At 37.6% G+C, this 25,233-nt stretch overlaps 1 protein-coding gene across 1 annotated transcript in view; it reads left to right on the forward strand.

The window, feature by feature from the left end:
- The window catches only part of LOC107599375 (plexin-A1-like), a 247,168-nt gene that overhangs the window by 24,232 nt on the left and 197,703 nt on the right, over positions 1-25,233 (forward strand). Inside the window, exons 2-3 of the mRNA XM_016290954.1 lie at positions 1,658-3,043; positions 24,834-25,016. Of these exons, the coding sequence (XP_016146440.1) occupies positions 1,856-3,043; positions 24,834-25,016 (1,371 nt within the window). The 5' untranslated portion in view covers positions 1,658-1,855. The remainder of the gene's footprint in view (positions 1-1,657; positions 3,044-24,833; positions 25,017-25,233) is intronic.

Raw genomic sequence — 25,233 nt, forward strand, 5'->3', positions numbered from 1 at the left:
TTGATTATTTATAGGCAAGTTTTCCATGTTTTTTACTGCTGGGAATTTGCTTTGACAGTGTCCCTGTATCACAGAGCCAAAAAGCACCTCGGAGTGCTGACTCGGAGTCAGTTGAACTGAGAAGAGCTCAGCTGTGATGATCAATACAGAGGAGGGAAATTTGGACCCCTGTCAGCACACTACATTAAACAGCAAATATGGTGAAATGATATAAAGCTGAAAATAGCTGAAAATTGGACTTGTTTAGTAGGCGTTCTTTTTGAGAGCCTCCAATTACTTCATTTTTATTTTAGCATGTTTTTTGGAATTGTGTCGGTGTATTAGGGCTGTGCCATATTTTTCTCCAATATTGCATGTATTTGCAAAATGCATTGTTACTTTAAACTGTGATAAACTTCTCACAGGCTTTATCTGATTTTTTTCCCCTTCCAACAATAACCAAGTATGCATTCCTGCAGCTGAAACAGTAGAGCATGGTGCTAGCAGCACCAAGGTCATGGGTTCAATTCCCAGGAAGTCACTTTGGATCTTGATGTCTCATGACAATCATTTTAATTAATAAACACTATTGACATAGCCTAGTATGACACAAAAAAAAACAACAACTTTTTTTTTTTGCCATTTACCATATGGTCAACAAAAATTCAATTTTGAATGAATACATTTTCCCCTACTCAAATCATTTGTATCTAGTATAGTATATGAATTGGCTTATGTTTTTTTTGGCTGTATATGTATCTGCTCTCTCGCAGAGTTGTTTCATAGTTTGCGCATGACAGTCAGCCCACAGTATGGCTCACAGCACTGAGTGGTGAATGAGACCCAGAGGCAGTCTCCTCGCTCAATAGTCTTGTGAAGTGAGATAAATGTCATCTGAGATACAATGATGCTTCTGTTTTGAACACTGGAGAAGGTCACAGCAGCAGACAGTCCCTGCTGCTGGCTAGATGAGAGGCCTGAAATTGCCCTTGTTTAAGTGGCTTTGCACTCTGAGGATGTAGCTGGACACCCAGAGCTCCTTTTCATCGCCTATGATCACATGAATGTCATTAGACTTTCAATTAGAACAAATTTGATGGATTGTCTCTCTTTCCGCAGCTCTGTGGTTGAGCCAAGAGGGCATGTTGTCTGTACTGTGATATTATAAAACCGTGTTTCAAGGAAAGTGCTTTTGTTTTACGCGAGGTCAACTTGAATGGCTTCTTTGAGCAAGTGTGAGGAAATGAGAACGTTTATTGCTGACACTTCTGAGCTTATGGCATTCTTCAAGGTGAATTGGTAAACTAGTCTACAGTTATGGCATCGCTCACTCTTTACTCATTCCTCTCCTCATCTACTCTCTCCTGCTCTATTCTCTTCCCTTTTTGTGCCAGCTGAGTTGGCACAGACTGTGTGAAATATTTAAGGGCACAGCAGGTCTATCAGACGAGTTCTCAGTGTGGAGTTTGTGGAGTGCACTGCTGTCTGCAAGCTTGACACACTCATTAAATGTTGTATAGGATTCCACCCAGGGCCCCACTGTAAGATATTTATGTTTATGTATTATGAGTTTTTTTTCTTTTGGGCAGGCATAACTTTTAAACTCCAGTCGAATCAATAGACAATGTTCTATTCTGTTTTTCTCCAACACTCATGATGTGCTTTCCTACCCTTGCAGGGCTAGCGGCCATGGCGCTGCAGATGATGGTGTAGACGACAGCTCCGTGCCGAGAGAGAGAGCAGAGAGGACACTGGGTCAATAAGTTGCTCTCCTCACCGTAGACTGACAGACGCTGTCCAGGTTTTTTTTTCAAGCCCAGGATCAGTAAGGTGAACAGATCACCTGGCCTACTGCTTCCTCAGAAAAATACTAAAAATGCTGCCGTATGGGAGGAGGCCCCTTCCCACCTCTCTTCGTGAGGCATTCCTCCTCCTCTTCTTCCTCTCGTTCCTCCCTCAACATGGGGGGCTCGAGGTTAACCTCTCTTCCTTCCGGACCTTTACCCCACCAGAGGGAGGGCTTACGCATTTGGTCGTCCATGACAAAACGGGTGAAGTCTACGTCGGTGCTGTCAATTGGATCTACAAGCTCTCCAGCAACCTGACCAAGCTTCGAAGCCATGTTACTGGTCCTGTGGTGGATAATGAGAAATGTTACCCACCACCTGGTGTTCAGTCTTGCCCTCACGAGTTATCACAGACTAGCAATGTCAACAAGTTGTTGCTTCTGGATTCAGGGCAGAACAGGCTCATTGCATGTGGAAGCACCTCGCAGGGTATATGCCAGTTCCTCCGACTGGATGACCTCTTCAAACTGGGTGAGCCACATCACCGCAAGGAGCACTACCTTTCAAGTGTGTCCGAGGCGGGCACTATGTCAGGAGTGGTTATTAGTGGAACCCAAGGTGAAGACAGAGGTAAATTGTTTGTAGGTACACCCATCGAAGGAAAATCGGAGTACTTCCCAACTCTCTCCAGTCGTAAGCTGATGGCTAATGAGGAGAATGCTGAAATGTTCAGCTTTGTCTACCAGGATGAGTTTGTCTCCTCACAGCTCAAGATTCCATCCGACACCCTTTCCAAGTTCCCTACCTTTGACATCTACTATGTCTATGGCTTTAGCAGCGAGCAATTCATCTACTACCTAACTCTCCAGCTGGACACCCAGCTCACCTCGCCGGATGCCAGTGGTGAACAATTTTTCACCTCCAAGATTGTCCGCCTCTGTGTGGATGACCCCAAGTTCTACTCCTACGTGGAGTTTCCTATTGGCTGTACCAAGGATGGTGTGGAATACCGATTGGTTCAAGACGCCTACCTCAGTCGGCCCGGTGCCAAGCTGGCACGATCATTGGGTATCTCTGAACAGGAAGAGGTGCTGTTTACCGTTTTTGCTCAGGGCCAAAAGAACCGGGCCAAGCCACCGAAAGAATCAGCACTGTGCCTGTTCACACTGCGAAAAATCAAGGAAAAGATTAAGGAGAGGATCCAATCCTGCTACCGGGGTGAAGGAAAGCTATCCCTGCCCTGGCTGCTCAACAAGGAACTGAACTGCATAAACTCAGTAAGTCACACTTACTAACTATATTGTTAAATTAACAAGCCAGATGCCAGCTGCACTGTTGATTTTAGTTCTGACTTGTTTGCAAATGAATTAAAGTACCTTAAGTCCCTCAACTCAATTCCAGTGTTGTTGGGTGTTGTAGCAATCAATCAATTCATTATAGAACGCATGTTATTTCCAGATCATTAGTGAGGTAAAGCAGTTGGGAATGTCTTGTCCGTGTGCATGGATGCAGGCCCTGAGAATCTCACTGTTGTTTAACAGGGAAACATCCACTCTCAAGTCAGATTAACTAGCCTAGCCACATCATTAACTCAGTTCATGGGATTAGCGCCCTGTCACTCTCTTGCCTCATGTGTCCTTTTTCTCAAGTGATAATTGATTTAAACTCTTAAAGTTGTTCTGTCTTTGTTGCCCAAGTCCTCTTGGGACCTTTGTTCTGGTGTCAGAACAATGTGGACAGCCGCAGAGAGGCTAGCGTGCAGGCGCATAGCTTACTTGCTAATCAACAGCACTCTTAGCTGCTCTCTCTACATAGGCCGTTGTAGGAAATAGCCAAGCCGACAATTCTACACCGAACACAATGCTCTAGCACAGAATGAGGGGATTATTCCCAGAGAACAGCCCAAATCCTCCCTTCTATTATATGTGCAGCATGTTCCTGGGTGATTCGCCTGTACTTAAGACATACAAGAGGAAACACATTTTGGCTGATGGGGTGAAACTTGTGAGAGTAATAAAAAATAGAAAGATGGAGCTGGTGATTAAGAAAGAAAGGAAGATGAAGGGAAGGGAGGCAGATAAGGATCGAGAAAGCTTGCCGACTTTGCTTCTCATGTTGTATCATGATATATTATGTGATGTAGTTATTGTTTCACAATTCTTATGCCATGACACCTCATCTTCAGTATTTTGTCATAACACTAGTGGGTTATGAATTATAAAATTTCTCCAAAACTTTTATTAAATGCCCCAAATGAGAAAATGTAATATTCGCTTCAGTTTATAACAGCAATATGTGATCTGATCAAACGGTTAGTGGCATGTACATCAAAGCTCTAAAATTCAAACTAGATAGTAATTCATTTTACTATCCATCATATGCTGAATTTGTAATCACCTATCAGGCTACATATCACAGATAGAGAGACCTGCTGTTATTCAGCTGTTATAGACTCTCTTTCAAAAGCAGGTTTGATTGACTTTTTTTCTTTTCTTTTTTATGACTCATCGTTTACTAAGCAGTTTTTTTCATTAAAATGGTGCTTTTCATAAAGAAAATTGGTGGAAAATTCCTAAAGAAAATAGAGAGACCAACATGTATTTCTTTCTTTTGTGGAACATGAAAAGATATTTTGACGAATAACAACATTGGACCCCGCTGACTGTCATTGTGTGAAGATATCTTTTGTGTCCTACAGAAGAAAGCAATGCATACATGTTTGAAACTCCATGGTAATGACGATAAATTATATTTCTGGGTGAACTATCCCCTGCTGCTCTGCCATAAAAATAGTCTGTAAGACTACATTTAAGCTAATGCTTGCTGAAAATGCAACGCATACTTGTGGAAATTACGTTTGTGTTTATTGCGTGAAATGTTTTGGGCCTTAATTTGCCTTCTTCATAGTCTTAACAGTTGTCTTTATAGTGCATTGTTGGTAGTGTAAACCATATGTTCTAATGCAGATTTTGATGGCAGCGGCCACAGTGGTAGACTCCGTCGGCAAATAACTGACAGTGGCATTAACGATAATAACTGCTGCCATTATAATAACGGGCCTGGAGCAATCTGCCTTGGTAATGATGGCAGCACGGCTGGCTGAATTGGATGAAAAGATAATGTGCTGAGGGTCCTCCACCGGCAAGGAGCTTCCAGCTTATGAATAATTCACCCTCACTCACCTTGTGTTATTCATTTATAGCCCATCACAATCAGCGCATGATCAAAAATCCCTCTGCCTCCGCGCTCTGCTTACAAGCAATTAATGTTGTCATTTTCCAATCACAAAGCACACTTTCATAATTCAGAAGGCTTTGGGGGAGGCACTCGTGCAGACAGACGGAAAGCCGACTGGAGGGGGAAAAACGAAGAGAGATGTGTGCTATCGGACAGACAGTAAGCACTTTTGACGTCTTTCTTCTGCCCACCTGTCCCGTTGCTCATGGTAAAGCTATGCATATATGTAAATGAGAAACCGTACATGATGGTGCTTGATTACCATCTGCGACACTGTGTTGCTATCCATCAAAGACACGTCAGCAGAGTCAAATAATAATTACACACAGACTTCTCTATTCTGCTTCTTATCCAGGCTGGCAGTGGTACTTTTTCACTGTAATTCATTTCATTGGCCTTTTCTTTATAAAATAACTGATGTCTGTAATGGACACTTTTGTTCATGCACAGCAAGGGCCTCTAATATGATTCAATACAGCATTATGATGCAGCGTTTTGAGGCACTGTACATTTGGAAGCTGAAGACTGAATTTGTACTTTGCTGCCAAAGTGCCCTATTCAGATGCTGATGCGAGTCTTTCTTATATTTTCAAACCTATTGATCTACAGGAAATAGAGATTATTGTGCTGGATGGCATCTCTCTGTCTATTTCCATTCAGCTTGAGCGCCAGACTCTCTTTCAAATCTTCCGAATTTATGGCGGCTGTAACAGGAACTTTTAAAAGTTCCAGGTCACCTTCTGTGCCAAATGCAAGCTGGTTTCCAACCATCTGAATTGTGCCTGTAAGTAAAAAAAAAAAAAGCATGAGCGGGGGAAAAAAGCAGAACAAAAACATATTTGCATTGCTAATGAGTTTTTCAGTCAGGCCACAGGTGATATTAATGAGCACAACCACTGCACACAATAACAACAGACAACAATACACACTCGTCACTTACGTACTTGAAAACACAGAGTGCGAATCACATGACATCATTATTGAACGAATTTTAGCTGATATTGTGTGTGATATAAAACTGATGAACAAAAATACACCAGGACCGACTCCTCACCCTTCGCTCCTTTGCATAATTACATGATAACTTATCTCGGTTGATCACTTGCCTGGTGATTTTGATTGCTAGCCGTTATCCTTCTAGTGTTCGGTTCTGATTTTCCCTCAGACTGAAGACGGAAAGATTTTCTGTCTTGTATTTTAATCTCCGATGCTATTGAAAGCATCCCTAATGAAAGACTTTGTGATTTAATTATGACATTGAACATCATTTGCTTGCTGTTGGTGTTTACTTCAGTTCTTTCTGACTCTTTGAGGAACAGCTCAAGGAAATGAGAGAACAAGTCCATGTGGGAGCTCTTCACGGCCAGGCAAAAAAAGATATTGTACTGGATTACACTTTAATGGCTTCCCATCTGTGCCTCCTTCCCTGTAGGGTATTGATCAGAGATGACTGGATATTGAAAAATCATATAGATGAAACTGTATCCCCCTCAATAGCCTTGGGGCTAATCGTTTTTCCATAGTCTTATTTACTGTGCTTTGGAACACAGGTTTGAGATTAAGGGAATCCTCTGTACATTTTTCTTCCTTAAAGGGGACACAAAGAAGAAAAATTAACTGTAAATATCTGTTCTTTCCGAATGGGTACACCACTACCATTTTCAGAGGTAGAGAATGAGTACTGATACTTTCTGGTATTTGCTGATATGACATTTGTTCATATTTAATAATTTAATAATTAATATGGTTTAATTAGCTATTTATTTATGTATTTTCTATATTAAAAACCAGAGCTTTATTTTAAAAAATATATACGTCTATTTTCATTTTATCCTTATTTGACGCTACTGTGTAGAAGCACCCAGAAAGTACAGGGTTTATGAGTGAAGAGTGAAAGTTTACTGTTTTTTTTTTAATTGAGTACAAGTACATGATCTCAGTATCCGATACTAGTATTGTATCAGTGCATTCCTGTCTGGATGGTAGCATTGTGAATGCGCTTGTAATGGGGCAGAATTTGTGTTTTCTGCTTTTTTGTAGCTTTAACATAAGCTATTCAGATCAAACGGGGCCTTGAGAGTGGCCAAATAAAGTGTAGACAACTGTATGAACTCTCTGTGATGGTAATTTTAAATCAATAAGTCAGCCAGCTAACTGGGTAGTAAGAAAAATGACCCCCCCATCCTTTCAGATGGTGACTATGTGTGTAGGTTGCAAATCTCTTAACAGGTCAGGCTTGGAGTGCTCCCCATCTAATTGTCGGTGTAATTATTTATTGATGTGTGTTTGTGTGGGAGCCGCCGTAGAGAGTGTGTGTGGGATGGTAGGTGGTTGTGATCAGGCACGCAGTGTGTGTTTGGGGGTGCGTGCTTGTGTGGGGCGCTATTTGCCAGGCTGCGCGTGCAGCTGTATTTGTTGTTTCCTGTGGTGGTGGGCAATGGGATGGATCCAGAGAACATCAGTCTATTTCATATTCCACAAAGGCTTAAAAACAACCGCATACACAAGCTGGGAAAAGCCAGTTATACCTTCCCTGCTGAAAATACCTGCTTCGATTTAACCAGCATGCTTTTGCAGGCTGGTTAATTCTGTGGCCGGTTGCAAAAAACTGCTTAGACTAGTCTTAAAAGTTAGGTAATTTTTTTTTAAGTCAGTTACATAAAAATGTAGATTGATCTACTTTGAATCTGAAAAGACAGACTGATAACCACTTGGTTAACTGCTAGTTAGTCAAACTAGTTCTTAAGACACAGGCTTAATGTGGTGACTGTTTACGCAACTGGCCGGCCGCTGGCTTGGTTCTATTAAGATGGTCAGCCATCACTTTTTCTGCTGATGTTGTTTGACCAAGGCTGGACTAGAAGACTAGAGGGGACACGTTTCATGAACATTAGAGAAATAAATTAATTAAATGAATTTATTTAAATCATATTTTTGTTGTTTGATGAGAACACTTTACTTGAAGACTTTATTTATAATGCATTATAATGGAATTCATAATGTACATCATAATTTTATTAGGCCTATACCTTTTCATAACCAAAGTTAAAATGCATTATAATATTTGCAGATTTACACCTGAAATTGGTTGTTTGTCATGTGTTGTAATAGATTATACTTTCTAAAGGTGTAACAATAAATATATATTATAATGTATTATAATTGTGGTTACAATTATTCATTAATAATTCAGATCATTCATTATAAGCATCATAAAGTATATTACAAGACATAACTAATGCATTAAAAAAACCTTTTTGCATTTTATATTTAAGTGCTACCAAAATATCTTTTAAATGTAGTCAGTATTTCATCATGTAACATTCATAAATTATATTACATTTGTAAAAGTACATTTTACTACAATTGTTGCTTTTAATCTGTTTTTGTTTGCACTTTTACTAAAATTTAAAAAATCAGTCTAATTTTCCATAAATTTTCATCAGTATGCATTACTTGTTGTAATTTGTCTTGTTTTCAACTTTAACAACCATTTTTTTCCTAGGTAATTTTGTTGACAAATTCATGTTTGTGTCTTTGAGCAACATTCCTATCAACCAAGCATATTTTATTGGCAATCTTTAGTTTAAGGTTTGAACAACTTATCAATCCGTTATAGCCCTCTGATTGTAGTAGTAAGTTAGGATCCAGGAGCAAGTCGTACTCGACAAGAACACAATCACTGGTCTTTGCATCGTCGGAGAACCATAGTCCCAAATTTTGCTGGGTAAGCTACTTAAGAACATCAGCACTTTCTGTGGTTTCACCAAGCGTGACATGCTCTTGGATCAACTTCCTTGTTGGTTGTGGAAAAACATTCCTACCAACCAGTTAGATTTTCGGATTAAGGCTGGAGTTAAGCTTATACAGAATTCTTATTAATTTAGCTCAATTTAAATTATATTGCTCAATTTTTGGGGTAGGTTAAGGTAAGATTTGAGACGGTTTGACTAGAATGTTGTTCTAGGAACATCGCGTACAGTACTTGGCAACAATATGTTCACGGGTCTTTTCAGCAGGGTCAGAGAACGACAATCCATCTTGATATTATGCAGTAAATAATGCTCAGCCATAATCTTGTGATTTCTACAGACGAATACTTGCTAAATCATTATGACTTATGGCCAGCCACTTTTGGTAAGCAAATTTCAGAGCATAACTAGCATGACCTGGAAAGAAGGATGGTGAACCACTTTTTGAAAGGACAAAGCCATTCCTAGTCCCAAATTTTGCTGGGTAAGCTACTTAAGAACATCAGCACTTTCTGTGGTTTCACCAAGCGTGACATGCTCTTGGATCAACTTCCTTGTTGGTTGTGGAAAAACATTCCTACCAACCAGTTAGATTTTCGGATTAAGGCTGGAGTTAAGCTTATACAGAATTCTTATTAATTTAGCTCAATTTAAATTATATTGCTCAATAATTTTTGGGGTAGGTTAAGGTAAGATTTGAGACGGTTTGACTAGAATGTTGTTCTAGGAACATCGCGTACAGTACTTGGCAACAATATGTTCACGGGTCTTTTCAGCAGGGTCAGAGAACGACAATCCATCTTGATATTATGCAGTAAATAATGCTCAGCCATAATCTTGTGATTTCTACAGACGAATACTTGCTAAATCATTATGACTTATGGCCAGCCACTTTTGGTAAGCAAATTTCAGAGCATAACTAGCATGACCTGGAAAGAAGGATGGTGAACCACTTTTTGAAAGGACAAAGCCATTCCTCATTCCTGGCACTGCGACCGAAGCTGAAGAGCCAGTGGGAGTTTTGTGACACTCCGAAGAGGTCATGGTGGCTTTTAGAACTTTATTATTATGGTTTTTCCCCCATCTTGAAGCTAGCTGTCATCTGAGATGTTTCTAGCTGGCTTTCTTGAGTCCAAATGTAATGAGGGGGTGTATGATTAGATGATGGAGCATTACTGGACACTGAGGTCAGAGGTTCCAGGAAAAGATTAAAAGCTTTGGGTGCATAATGAGGATTGGATTTCCCTTATGGGTGCTGTCACAACCTTGCAACTTGTGTTTTTAGGAGGTGGATCCAGTGTAGTTAGACAGAAAAAATGCTCCTCGCTAATGGAAACCAACAGTTGCAGCTTCAAATGCCAAAATGACTGTGCTCTTTGTTCATGTGAGTGAGAAAGACATGGTTTCTTTTATTATGATGTGCTCTAAAGGCTTCATTGATTGTGTGTTTGAATAGACATTGTTTGTGAGTCAAGTACTTTCATCTGATGTTGGGCATTTAAAGCCCTGATATTGCTCCTGAGAGACATTCGCTGATAACCATGATACAGTACATTTAGCAAATGAGCCTGTAGATGCAATTTGATTCTTTCATTGATATTTTCTACCAAACAGATTGTTTATTATTTCAATTTTCCCACCCAAGAGGGCTTAATGGCTAGATCTGACCCATAACTGCAGCAGTCACACTGATAAAACATATTTGGACACTTAAGCCGGGGTTTTTCAAACTGTTTGATGCCAAGGACCCCTTCTGTGTAGACCCCTTTATAAAAAAAATTAAGGTAGCTATGTATGGTGTGTATATATAAAGTATATTTCAAGTATAAAAATCCATTTATACAGTGAAGTGTCATATTATGTAGATTAATAAATTGGCTTTGTGTTGATACTGTACTGAAGCTTAAATACATAGTATATTATCTGGGAAATGCGCGCACACACACACACACACACACACACACACACACATAGTTAACAGTCAAGAGCTTATTTAGACTAAATATAATAGTTGCATGTGTAAAGAAAATGCATGAAACAAACAAAAGCGTACATAAATGCAAAAATGTGAATAAGAAATTTTAGGAAATTATATGTAAAATATCTCTTACTGTTATTTGTGGCTTTGAAAAATGGATAAATCCTGTTAATTTAGTTTGTAGGACTTCAGGTTATGAATGTTGTATAAGAATTCATGAGGTAAGAGTTTTATGTATATGAGTTTAGCTGCAGTTAAATAACTGTGGGAGAAATCGGTAATGTTTTTACACTGTTATGCATTATGAATATTAAATTATTTTGCCATTTTACAGGTAGGGTTTAAGTGTACCTTCAACCAGGGAGAACACAAATCTAAATACTAGTTATGGGGATTTTTATTGATTTTAATAAACTGCATAAAACAGTCAGCCTGTTTTATAATCGCTCATACTGCAGTCTATGAATTTTATATAAAAGTATAAATTAAAAAAAACCTATTAGTAGCTTCATTTAAGTTTTTTTTTTTCTTTTTAATTGTAGGTTTTATTCATGCATAATTAGTTTATTCTTTCTTTGAAGAATCCTTACTAATATTAATAGTTACAATTGGTATTAAATTGGTTAAATTCTTAGTATGAGATAGGCTTTAAGTTTTATTGTAAGTTTTTATTATAATTATTTCATTCTGTTAAGATATAATATGATTGATTAAAATTACAAAATTATACAGTATTTTTGGCAATATGCAAATATGATTTTGACTTTAATTATAGTTCATTTAAAGTTAAATGATTATTTTATACAAAAGTAGTGTTGCTAAGAGCAATTGAACCGGAATTGTTAAAAAATAAATCACATACACACAGAATGTTGAGATGTTTTTAGGCATCTCTATCTAGCAAAATACCTCGCAAAACCTAGTATATAGATGTGTATATATTTATTCCCCACATTGAAAATCTTTCACTCATATTTTTTTAATTTTGGAGTTTAGCAGATGTTTTATTTGTTCTAGGTGTTTTTCATGCTTAAATATGAATAACCCTCAGACAAACCAGGATACACACAATCACACACAAGGCCGGGAACGTAAACTCACTCGCTAACCCGTTTGTTTCAGCACAAATTTAGGTTCCCTGGAATCTTAAGCGAAACGATCAGGCAGGAAGTGGGTCAGTAATGTTGAGAAATTGGCATTTCTTAGCCAGCACATTAAGAGTAGGAGCAACTGCTTTCAATGGAAGCTCTGAAAGGCCTGATGTCGGAGCGTGCCAAACATACGTGTGATCTGCCATGCAAGGATGCAAATCATTCAACCTCTACAGGTTGATTCTCATGAGAAGCAGTGCAGATTTAGGTATGCCGTGCCAAACTATTTGGTCTGTTGTCCTAATCTGAACCATATGAGGACAGTAGATCAACTGCGCTCAGTGCTAAATAGGGATTGTTACCAAAAATAAATAAATAAAAAAAAAAGGGTAAATGTCAGGAACAAATATGTGCAGGACTCTGGGCAAAAATTATTATAATTTGTTTTTCATGGACATTATTTTCAAGGCGATTATGGGTGTTTTTCTTCTTAGTAATGCATATATTATTATTAAAATCCCAGTACTGCCATGCAAAATTTAAATCACCCTGCTAGGATTTATTTATTTTTAAATGATTTCTTTTTTTTAAGATTATTATTATTGCAGTTTGTTAATGTCCAATTTGTTGCATTACAGTAATAAGAATTACAAATGTGCTTAACTTGCATTAAATGTGATGCCACGATGCAGAGTATTTTAATAGGCCTTTAAAAAAAAAATTAATATCTGGAAATATGACCTGAGAAAGTTCTTGACAGGTTTTATGAGAGTCACCCAACTAACGAAAAACTAAACCGTTTCAATTTGCTTGCATCTGGAAGCATTTTTGTGCCTTTGCTATTCCATTCAGTTTTTGGAAGTTTATGCAGATTTATAGATCAGTGAAATGCATAATCACTTAACCTTCGTGTTAGAGAGAAATAAGGAGAAACGGAGAAAGTTGTGCATGTGTGTTCTGTCTGTGCCAGATGCCATGGGGCCGAGCGCAGGTCATGGGCAGTCTCATAATCAGGCCTCTGTGCACTGCTAGTGGCGTGTTTGTGTTGTGTGGGGAATTTGTGCTGGTCTGAGGAAGCTGTATGTGCGAGTGTGAATAGGCTGTGTCTAAGGGTGCGTGTGTGGTGTCAGGTCAGTGGAGAGGAGATATGAACATCTGTCCCACAGCTTTTGCCTGCTGCTAGTTAAATGACACAAGCATGCAGTCGTTACACATTAGCACATGTGTGCAGCTCAGAGTTGCACTTGCCTCTTTCAGTCAGCTCTTTTGTTATCATACACAGCATAGTCTCTGCTTCAGAAGGCATACGCCCCAAAAAAATGTTCATGGGTCATTTTTAATCCATATTGCATACAAAGATCAGAATGGCATTTTATCATACTTTATTTCTATTTCTGCAGGATGCATACTGTGCGAATGTCCTGCATTCATAGAACTCACACACGAGATATTACATATGCCAAATATGGAGTATGCATGTAAGCACACTGCATAGGGTACTGTATCCCACATTGCAATGCACTCGATTCGACCTACTGTATATGTTTAGGGTTGCACTTTATTTTAAGGTGTCCTAGTTAAAGTGTAATTCTGAGTAATATTAATTAAAAACATGTACTTAATATAGTGTTAGGATTAGGGGGTTGGTTTAAGGTTAGTTGCATGTAATACAGTATGTGCATAATTGAGTCTTATTACTATAATATGTAATGTGTAAAAAAGACACTGAATTAAATAGTTACCATATAACTAGAACTACATACCATATATAACTATGATATTATATAATATTGAATACATGTACTTATTGCACTATGTATAAATTACAGTACTATTTTTATGTACTATAAATATTACTTTAATATTTATTATTTAAATGTTATATTAATTTATTTTCTAAATAGATTAGACAAAATGTAGTTTATCTTACGGTGGATACCATTTGCTAAATTAAATTCGCTATGCAATATACTGTGGTTATATACGGTTTAAACCATTTTGCATTATTTTTTTTAAATTTAAGTAATTCTGAGTATCTACTGTACTTGTAGGCACTATGCTGCTAGTATTACATTCTGATTGTAGCCAAAAATGGCTGAAATCACCTGTTCCAATCCTATTTGCTCACTACTATGCACATTTTCTGAGATTGTGGTCTGTACAGGTTGATATAAGTTTGAAACAAATAGGGATGTGCGCGACGACTAATTTGACGTCGTTTAAACTGAAGTTTTGTATCCGACTAGTCAAAAAGCAAGAAACCCCCAAGATGGTAAGAAAAAAAACTTTGTGCGCGTGTATATAATAGCCTACATTTGAAATACTTAATCTATGAATCACACGGTCAAATTCCTTAATGAATTCCGCTAAAAATAGGTCACAATTATGCCGTACGCTTGCCTCGCGTTATTTAATTTTAGGCAGTCGTTAAAAAAAAGAAGAAAAAAAAAGAAGAGCACACACTCAACATCAGTCAATGCTTATTTATTAAAATCAGCTGGGGAAATGCAGAACAATGGAAAATCAATCAATAGCCTGACAGAATTCTTTATCTTCATATAACGTTAGCCAACATATTAAAACACAAGTCAAAAACAATAGGAAATTTGATTTTTAGGCAGTCGTTAAAAAAAAGAAGAAAAAAAAAAAGAAGAGCACACACTCAACATCAGTCAATGCTTATTTATTAAAATCAGCTGGGGAAATGCAGAACAATGGAAAATCAATCAATAGCCTGACAGAATTCTTTATCTTCATATAACGTTAGCCAACATATTAAAACACAAGTCAAAAACAATAGGAAATTTGATCAAGGAATAGCATTAAAACGGCTTTTAAAAACATACTTCATCATGTAGGCTATATCATCTAAAAACTAAACAAACAAAGAGAAAGACAGGTCCTGAGGCGATTAACAATTCCTGCACTTGAAAAAACGCGCTCTGCAGGAACTGAAGTCGCAGGCACGCAGAGATAACGAAAAGCAAGCCAACAGAATTTCGGAAAGAGCCTGGACATCCTGCACCACCACTGAAGTGGGTCTTCGTTAGAGGAATAGACGGCGCGGACGGGATCGCAGCGGCGGCGGGCTGTAGTGAATGACGTGATTGACATTAGCTGGCTTTGGCTAGTCTCTAAGCTAACGCCTACGTGCCTGTATTGAATATGATTACGCATTGCTCCAGTAGAGTTATTGTAAGCCAATTTGACTTTACAGTTTTACACACAACTTTTCAGTTTCCTTCTAATTCATAATAATCCCACACCTTACTCGTCTTTTGCATGGTCACTTTTGAGCTCGCCACAACTGACACGAAGAAAACTCGTGCAAAGTCTGAGGTAAAAATGTAGTTTACGCCCAGATACACTTTTAAAAATAATGTATTATTTTTTTCAAATGTTTTATTTTAACTTGTTATTTAAAATGTTTTACATGGTACAATGGTCATTAGATGGTAACATAAAATGATGGTAAGTTGAATGATAATTGTTTTCTTTTTTCTTTTTCTGTCATGTAATCGACTACTGTTTTCAGTGTCGACTAGTAGGAGCTGTACCATTTAGTCGACTAGACCCGCATATCCTTTGAAAGAAACTTACCTAAAAGTTGCCAGACTGCTACAAGGATCAATTTTGAGGAAGAACTAGTCACTGGATTTGCCAAAATATGCAAGGGACATGATATCAGATATCATGATATAGAAATATATTCAAAAGTTTCCTTCGAGTCAGTTAGTGGCAAGAAGATGAGATTCTAGAGTATATCTAGTCTTTAGGCTTTTCTCCCTAATGTTCATCATGTCAGATTTAACTGTCCTTACTTGTAGCGTGGACCACAAGTTTGACTATGTAAGACTACACTTGATATAAAGTTGAATATACCTTTCCTGTTCAGTAACCCATTCACAATGACATCATTTTGAAGGGTATTTTAATCTACACCTTTAATTCAAAATCAGCCCCGATCAGCAGTGCACACTTCTCTTCCACTTTCCGTTGATATTTTCCAGTGCCAACATGCAGTGAACACCTGCTCTCGCTCCATGATTGTCTCATGGAGACGTTATAAAGCCAAACAATAGAGCTCACAAGTGCCTTTTTAGTGCCAGACGAGGGCATGGAGTGAAAGAGGAATAGAGACTGAGAGAGAACGTCCAGAGGTGATTAAAGGTGAAAGCGTAGACTGATATATTGCTCTGCCTTACAGCCATGCCACGGGGTATAGGCCCTAAACAACAGGACCACAGCATGTACTAGATAGTGTAGGTGAATGTGAGAGTGCATTATGGGTGTGAATGTGTGTTTGGCTAGATGTATATGTCTGTATAATCTGCCATTTGTCATCTGACATCCTGTGAATGATGTGACCTTGTCATGAAATGTGGAAGAGATAATAATTTGTCATTTGTGTAGTGTGTTTGTAAATATTTACAGGAAGTCAGGCAGGAAGAGGCATTAGGACTACACAACTGTCCTATAGAATATAGAGTCTACACTATACATTAGCATTACATTTTTTATTATTATTTTTTAAAGAAGTTAACATTTTTAATCAGTAAAGATGCTTTAAATTTATCAAAAGTGGCAGTAAAGACATTTATAATGTTACAAAATAAGTTCATCAACCTAACCCTAAGTAGATACCATTTTTGTGACCTCATATGAGAGACTGTATGGAGAAATAAACTTTTTGTCATACCACAATCAACAAGTAAAGATGAAAAGATTTGAAAAGGGAAAAAAAGTAAAAATAGTGAAAACATTTAGTAAATGTAATGTAAAGAGTAAATGATGTACCCTAAAATCTTCAATAAAGGAAAAATTGATGAAGATGCATTCATGTTCATTTTCGTAGAATGAACATTAGGATCTAGCTAAGACCTGTGACCTCTGGTGTTGCTCTACCAGTTGAGCTACAGGAACGTCATATCATCGTAATCAAATGGCAGGATAGACGGCCTACATAAAGACATTAAGTCCTACTAAAGGACTTTAGATTGAGGGTCAATAGGATTGCTCAGAGGAAGCAGCTGTATAAATAACACCATTATATAAAGCTGAACGACAGCTCACGGTGGCCATGCTAATATGACAAGTATTTGTAGATAAGCCTCAGATGCTTTGGGAATCTGTGATGTTCTCCTGTCTAATGCTGTTAATGCCAGAGAGAGCGAGAGCGGCGGAGAGAGTGCCTGAATTTTGGCTCGCTTTAGCGCGAGCACCATTAAGACCCAATTAGAGAGCCTCCATTGGCTGTTTGGAGGAAACAAAGGGCAAACGGCTGAGCCGCTGCATTTCCACCGTCACCAATCAAAACAGGAGGCTGGCAGCCTGCCATCCCTCCACTCATCTCTCGCTCACTCGCTCTCTTTCTCTTAGGAAATGCGTCCAAAGATTTTGGCAGCCTCTCTTTATCTTCATTTATGTGTTCCACCATCTACAAACACATTTAAGGACAAGTGCACACATACACACGCATCAGCACAAACACATTTAAGGATAATCACACACATGCACACACGCACATGGCCGCCCACCTTGTTACATACCCTAGTACACAAATAAGGATTCATTTTGAACACAAATGAGCAGCTCATGTATATAAATATACATGTATATAAAAAGGCAATTGAATGTTACAGTATTCCTATTATAAATACATATTTTACAAACTTAAGTTTTTTATAAATTAATTTTAAAACTGATATTTAGTTTTAAAACATAATTTGTTACGATATTAATGTTTATTAAAAAATTTAATATTATTTAATATTATGATATTTATATAAATACCATTTCTAAATATATTTAAATATAGTATCGTTATAAAATACATTAATATTACTTGATTATAAAACTATTATAATTATAAATGCATTGTGTGTATATATTTAAATATTTGTGTATTTAAAAAAATATATAAATGTACTTTAATATTTATAAATATATTATTTATGAATGCTGTTTTTATGCATGCTATTTATAAATATAATTACAAACTGTAAATTATTATAAATTAGAAAACTTTGGAACTCTTTATATATTTGTATATATGTGGACTCTGACTATATATAATAATGAATTACAGAATGATGAACTGATGAATATGAACAAATAACTGAAGCGAAACCATAGTTATTGGTTTTAAAAATCCATGCATGAGTCCTGAAAAAAAACCTTTCAATTTGGTTATAAAATGCAGCTCTCACTCTTGTTTATAACTAAACTGTGAGTGAACATACCTGTTTTTAGCTCTCAAAAAACAGGACTGAGAACTTTGTATCTCTCCTTTGTATGTTCTTCCAAAGTACCTGGTCTCTCTGGATCAGGCCTGCGGCATTTCTAAAACATGCTGCCAGATTAACCCTTTGAGACGAGTCTGTCTATCACATCCCCCTCTGTCAAGCCCTGCCTCCCTCATAGATCCCTAAGACTATCATTGGACGGATGGAGAGAGCAGAAAAAAAGAGATGGACTGATAGAGGAGAGACTTGGATTGTTTCTGCTGTGAGATCGATCAGATGGTGTAACGATAAGACATAAGGATTACAGCTGCTCTCTAAGGTGTGTGTGTGTGTGTGTGTGTGTGTGAGCAGAGGTGAGTTAGCATCACATTCCTGTTTCCCACTGGTCTGCATCGGGCCACTAACTTGAAATCAGGAACTAACTTGAAATCAGGACACTTTGAGGTTTGTGCTTAGTCATCAGCAAAAAAAAAAGTTTTATTAGATAATACATTTACACAACAGCCTTCTTGTCTTAGACCTTCCATGCTGTGAGGGGTATTTTTAGACAGATTTATGCATGTGCAATGTGCAAATGTGCTTTGATTTTATCATGTAGGGTCAGTTTGATCTTCAGCGGGAACAGTACAGATGGGTTCATTTAAGTTTTTGAGGTTCATACTCTCTGACTGGATTCTGAAGCATCTCCTTCCTGTCCATTCTGTCAGAGGCATTTCAGCCCCCTTCCATCTCAGCTGTCATCCCCCTCACGTTCCATGGATATTGAAGTGACAGTCTCAGTCCAGCCCAAGAAACTGCGGTCGCTTGGTGTTTAAGGTCTTTAACTTGTTAACATGTCCGTGTCTCTTAACACCCTTCTCCAAAACCAGAGATTTATGGGAGAGATGAGATTTTTTCTTGGGTCAGGACACCCGTCTCCTCCCTTCCCCTCCCACCTAAAACATTCTGCACCGAACACTTTCCTCCGTCTAGCATCTTAGGAAATGCGTCCAAAGATTTTGGCAGCCTCTCTTTATCTTCATTTATGTGTTCCACCATCTACAAACACATTTAAGGACAAGTGCACACATACACACGCATCAGCACAAACACATTTAAGGATAATCACACACATGCACACACGCACATGGCCGCCCACCTTGTTACATACCCTAGTACACAAATAAGGATTCATTTTGAACACAAATGAGCAGCTCTATAGACGATCAGCAGTTTGAGGAAGAAGTGTTTTAGTGTATTTTTCTTGTTGATTTTGGGATATACTTTGTTTTTTTTCTTTGTGAAATATAATACAATTGAATAAGTTAATAAATATATTTATTTAGATTATATTATATTAGTTTTATATTCTTATGCATATATATTTATATATAATAAATATACATGTATATAAAAAGGCAATTGAATGTTACAGTATTCCTATTATAAATACATATTTTACAAACTTAAGTTTTTTATAAATTAATTTTAAAACTGATATTTAGTTTTAAAACATAATTTGTTACGATATTAATGTTTATTAAAAAATTTAATATTATTTAATATTATGATATTTATATAAATACCATTTCTAAATATATTTAAATATAGTATCGTTATAAAATACATTAATATTACTTGATTATAAAACTATTATAATTATAAATGCATTGTGTGTATATATTTAAATATTTGTGTATTTAAAAAAATATATAAATGTACTTTAATATTTATAAATATATTATTTATGAATGCTGTTTTTATGCATGCTATTTATAAATATAATTACAAACTGTAAATTATTATAAATTAGAAAACTTTGGAACTCTTTATATATTTGTATATATGTGGACTCTGACTATATATAATAATGAATTACAGAATGATGAACTGATGAATATGAACAAATAACTGAAGCGAAACCATAGTTATTGGTTTTAAAAATCCATGCATGAGTCCTGAAAAAAAACCTTTCAATTTGGTTATAAAATGCAGCTCTCACTCTTGTTTATAACTAAACTGTGAGTGAACATACCTGTTTTTAGCTCTCAAAAAACAGGACTGAGAACTTTGTATCTCTCCTTTGTATGTTCTTCCAAAGTACCTGGTCTCTCTGGATCAGGCCTGCGGCATTTCTAAAACATGCTGCCAGATTAACCCTTTGAGACGAGTCTGTCTATCACATCCCCCTCTGTCAAGCCCTGCCTCCCTCATAGATCCCTAAGACTATCATTGGACGGATGGAGAGAGCAGAAAAAAAGAGATGGACTGATAGAGGAGAGACTTGGATTGTTTCTGCTGTGAGATCGATCAGATGGTGTAACGATAAGACATAAGGATTACAGCTGCTCTCTAAGGTGTGTGTGTGTGTGTGTGTGTGTGTGAGCAGAGGTGAGTTAGCATCACATTCCTGTTTCCCACTGGTCTGCATCGGGCCACTAACTTGAAATCAGGAACTAACTTGAAATCAGGACACTTTGAGGTTTGTGCTTAGTCATCAGCAAAAAAAAAAGTTTTATTAGATAATACATTTACACAACAGCCTTCTTGTCCTCGCTCACTCGCTCTCTTTCTCTTAGGCAATGCGTCCAAAGATTTTGGCAGCCTCTCTTTATCTTCATTTATGTGTTCCAACATCTACAAACACATTTAAGGACAAGTGCACACATACACACGCATCAGCACAAACACATTTAAGGATAATCACACACATGCACACACGCACATGGCCGCCCACCTTGTTACATACCCTAGTACACAAATAAGGATTCATTTTGAACACAAATGAGCAGCTCTATAGACGATCAGCAGTTTGAGGAAGAAGTGTTTTAGTGTATTTTTCTTGTTGATTTTGGGATATACTTTGTTTTTTTTCTTTGTGAAATATAATACAATTGAATAAGTTAATAAATATATTTATTTAGATTATATTATATTAGTTTTATATTCTTATGCATATATATTTATATATAATAAATATACATGTATATAAAAAGGCAATTGAATGTTACAGTATTCCTATTATAAATACATATTTTACAAACTTAAGTTTTTTATAAATTAATTTTAAAACTGATATTTAGTTTTAAAACATAATTTGTTACGATATTAATGTTTATTAAAAAATTTAATATTATTTAATATTATGATATTTATATAAATACCATTTCTAAATATATTTAAATATAGTATCGTTATAAAATACATTAATATTACTTGATTATAAAACTATTATAATTATAAATGCATTGTGTGTATATATTTAAATATTTGTGTATTTAAAAAAATATATAAATGTACTTTAATATTTATAAATATATTATTTATGAATGCTGTTTTTATGCATGCTATTTATAAATATAATTACAAACTGTAAATTATTATAAATTAGAAAACTTTGGAACTCTTTATATATTTGTATATATGTGGACTCTGACTATATATAATAATGAATTACAGAATGATGAACTGATGAATATGAACAAATAACTGAAGCGAAACCATAGTTATTGGTTTTAAAAATCCATGCATGAGTCCTGAAAAAAAACCTTTCAATTTGGTTATAAAATGCAGCTCTCACTCTTGTTTATAACTAAACTGTGAGTGAACATACCTGTTTTTAGCTCTCAAAAAACAGGACTGAGAACTTTGTATCTCTCCTTTGTATGTTCTTCCAAAGTACCTGGTCTCTCTGGATCAGGCCTGCGGCATTTCTAAAACATGCTGCCAGATTAACCCTTTGAGACGAGTCTGTCTATCACATCCCCCTCTGTCAAGCCCTGCCTCCCTCATAGATCCCTAAGACTATCATTGGACGGATGGAGAGAGCAGAAAAAAAGAGATGGACTGATAGAGGAGAGACTTGGATTGTTTCTGCTGTGAGATCGATCAGATGGTGTAACGATAAGACATAAGGATTACAGCTGCTCTCTAAGGTGTGTGTGTGTGTGTGTGTGTGTGTGAGCAGAGGTGAGTTAGCATCACATTCCTGTTTCCCACTGGTCTGCATCGGGCCACTAACTTGAAATCAGGAACTAACTTGAAATCAGGACACTTTGAGGTTTGTGCTTAGTCATCAGCAAAAAAAAAAGTTTTATTAGATAATACATTTACACAACAGCCTTCTTGTCTTAGACCTTCCATGCTGTGAGGGGTATTTTTAGACAGATTTATGCATGTGCAATGTGCAAATGTGCTTTGATTTTATCATGTAGGGTCAGTTTGATCTTCAGCGGGAACAGTACAGATGGGTTCATTTAAGTTTTTGAGGTTCATACTCTCTGACTGGATTCTGAAGCATCTCCTTCCTGTCCATTCTGTCAGAGGCATTTCAGCCCCCTTCCATCTCAGCTGTCATCCCCCTCACGTTCCATGGATATTGAAGTGACAGTCTCAGTCCAGCCCAAGAAACTGCGGTCGCTTGGTGTTTAAGGTCTTTAACTTGTTAACATGTCCGTGTCTCTTAACACCCTTCTCCAAAACCAGAGATTTATGGGAGAGATGAGATTTTTTCTTGGGTCAGGACACCCGTCTCCTCCCTTCCCCTCCCACCTAAAACATTCTGCACCGAACACTTTCCTCCGTCTAGCACCAGTCCACCTTGCGGCCTTGTTTAGTCATCATTTCATCTCCTTTCCCCCCAGATTGAGGCTGTAATTTGAGTTAAGGAGGGGAAAAAGAAGAAATCTGCATGAGGCATATTGTAGAACCTCTGATAGATATGCATCATTGCTGGTGTCCTGCCGAAAATTGATCGTCTGCCGAAAACTGATTGCCGTCCTCGTCCGTCCGTTTTACACTTGCCAAAAAGTGATTACAGACTCTACTTATTGAGTGAACTGTTCTTTCTGCTTCAAAATGACTTGATTTCATTCATGGTTGTTATATTTGACAGATTATATCTCATTCAGACCTTTTTACCTGTTGAAATACCTTTTAAATGGCCAATAAAACCCATAAAATGCAGTTTTACACTTGCCAAAAAGTGAACTGTTCTTTCTGCCTCAGAATGACTTGATTTCAGTCATGGTTGTTGTCAAAATGTATTACAACAGGTAAAAAGGTCTGAATGAGCTATAATCTGTCAAATATAACAACCATGAATGAAATCAAGTCATTTTGAGGCAGAATGAACAGTTCACTCAATAAGTAGAGTCTGTAATCACTTTTTGGCAAGTGTAAAACGAACGGACAGACGTGGACGGCAATCAGTTTTCGGCAGACGATCAATTTACGGCATGATGGGTGTCACGGTCACTAGCTATGTGTGACTGCCCTGTTATTTCTACGGTTCCCAAATGGGATTCTGAATAGGAGGTATGTATTTCAGCAGTGTATGTGATTTCTTGGTTGACTGTGTTTTAAAAATGCTTATTTAGTGATATACCTGTATACCAATGTAGCATTTCCTTATGAATGAAGGTAGCAAACAGGGGGATGGATGGATGTATAGATGTTAGTTAGATGGTAGATGGAAAGATAGAGTAGATGATAGCACAATAGATGGAAATATGGATAGATTGAATGATAGATGAATGGAGAGAATGATGGATAGATGTTATGGTGGATCACCTGTTTTAAATTAATTTATATTGCAATTCAGTAATTTCCCCTTCCTGCCACTCCAGTTCAACTTTCTGTAATATTTTGATTCTTTAGTTCTGAATTTTGCACAACACTGACTCACCGGGGGCATTGCCGTTATCCAGGCTGGATTCATCCACTCGGTACACACCATTAGGCGTAGTTTGTCTCCACGACCTTGTCTTTGCCAGCACTTTTCGAGCTTTGCTAACGCAAGTGGTATTTCCAGCATCATTGGTTGGCTTGCATTAACCACCATTACCAGCGTCATTAACTCTGCCAACATAATGTTTCCTCATCTAACTGAGAATAACACCTAGCGGCAATAACTGCGAACAGAGAGCAACAAAGTTTTCTCTCTGGTGATTAGTCCTGCCCGCACCTGGGTGCAGGCCGACTGTAATTACAGTAGGTGCATGATGGGTCAGTGTAACCCAGACAGTCACTAACCTTAGGGATGCACGTGGTCTGTTTGTCCAATCCCCTTCTGTTCGTTCCATTTCCAGTGCAAATCCCAACATCCCTCAGGAGTTTAGGAAAGGACGTCCTCTCTTGTGTTGTAGGGCACAGCGCTGGTCCGCTACAGTGTTTGCGAGCCTGAATATCCTTCCCGCTGCCTGGAACCGGGTCATCCTTGGCAGCAGTAGTACCTCTCGCTGGGTGAAGAATGAAGGGCACCGTTGGGCAGCAATGCAGGGCTGTGGGGGTCATGGACACTTTTGTTTCTGCTAATGAGCCCAGTCTGTTGGCCAGAGCAGGGAGGACATCTCCTGGGACATTTTGTGCATTGTGCGGTCGTCTTTGTGTGGGACGATTACGGATCATGTGTGCATTAGGCAGTGAATTGCGAGACATTGTGCGACATTTGGTGTTGGCCACGTTCGTTTGAGCAGTTTTTCCGTAGAAAGGAGTAAAGAGCCGAGAATGATTTTCCCTCAGGTCCTCTATATTTTCCAACCGTTCTTCAAACGGCACAAGCACAGGGAGTTATCTTGCGATATATCTGTGCAAGTGTGGGCCTCTGGCTGATTCATTAGCACAGAAATACAGTATATGGCCTTTAATGACCCAAAGGAATATCGAGCAATGGATTGGTATTGCCGAAGATTAAAACGAGTGAAAATGCCATATTGGCCTCCATCGCCTCAACTCCCACTCAGCAACTACTCGAATAACTCCCTTTTTTTTATCTCTCTCCACAGCCTCTGCAGATAGATGACAACTTTTGTGGCCAGGACTTCAACCAACCTCTAGGGGGCACCACTACGATTGAGGGGATTCCTTTATTCCTGGACAAAGATGATGGGATGACATCAGTGGCGGCATATGATTATAGCGGGCAAACCGTAGCCTTTACTGGCACCCGTAGCGGCAGGATGAAGAAGGTGAGTCGCATGCTTCATTTTTGGTTGTGGTAAAGTGATAACATGTGTTCATTTGAGGTTGGATGTGGAAGATCGTAAAGGTTTTGGGATGGTGTCTTTGTTGGAAAGAAGTAATGTCGTGGTTGAAAATATCTTTTTTTATTATTATCATTTAATTAGAAAATTCTGAGTAGCCTTTATAACATTTTACCTAAAAATATAATTTAAATAACTATAT

Source organism: Sinocyclocheilus grahami, unplaced genomic scaffold (genome assembly GCF_001515645.1).
Source record: "Sinocyclocheilus grahami isolate Dianchi unplaced genomic scaffold, SAMN03320097.WGS_v1.1 scaffold13.1, whole genome shotgun sequence".
NCBI classification, from domain to species: Eukaryota; Metazoa; Chordata; class Actinopteri; order Cypriniformes; family Cyprinidae; genus Sinocyclocheilus; species Sinocyclocheilus grahami.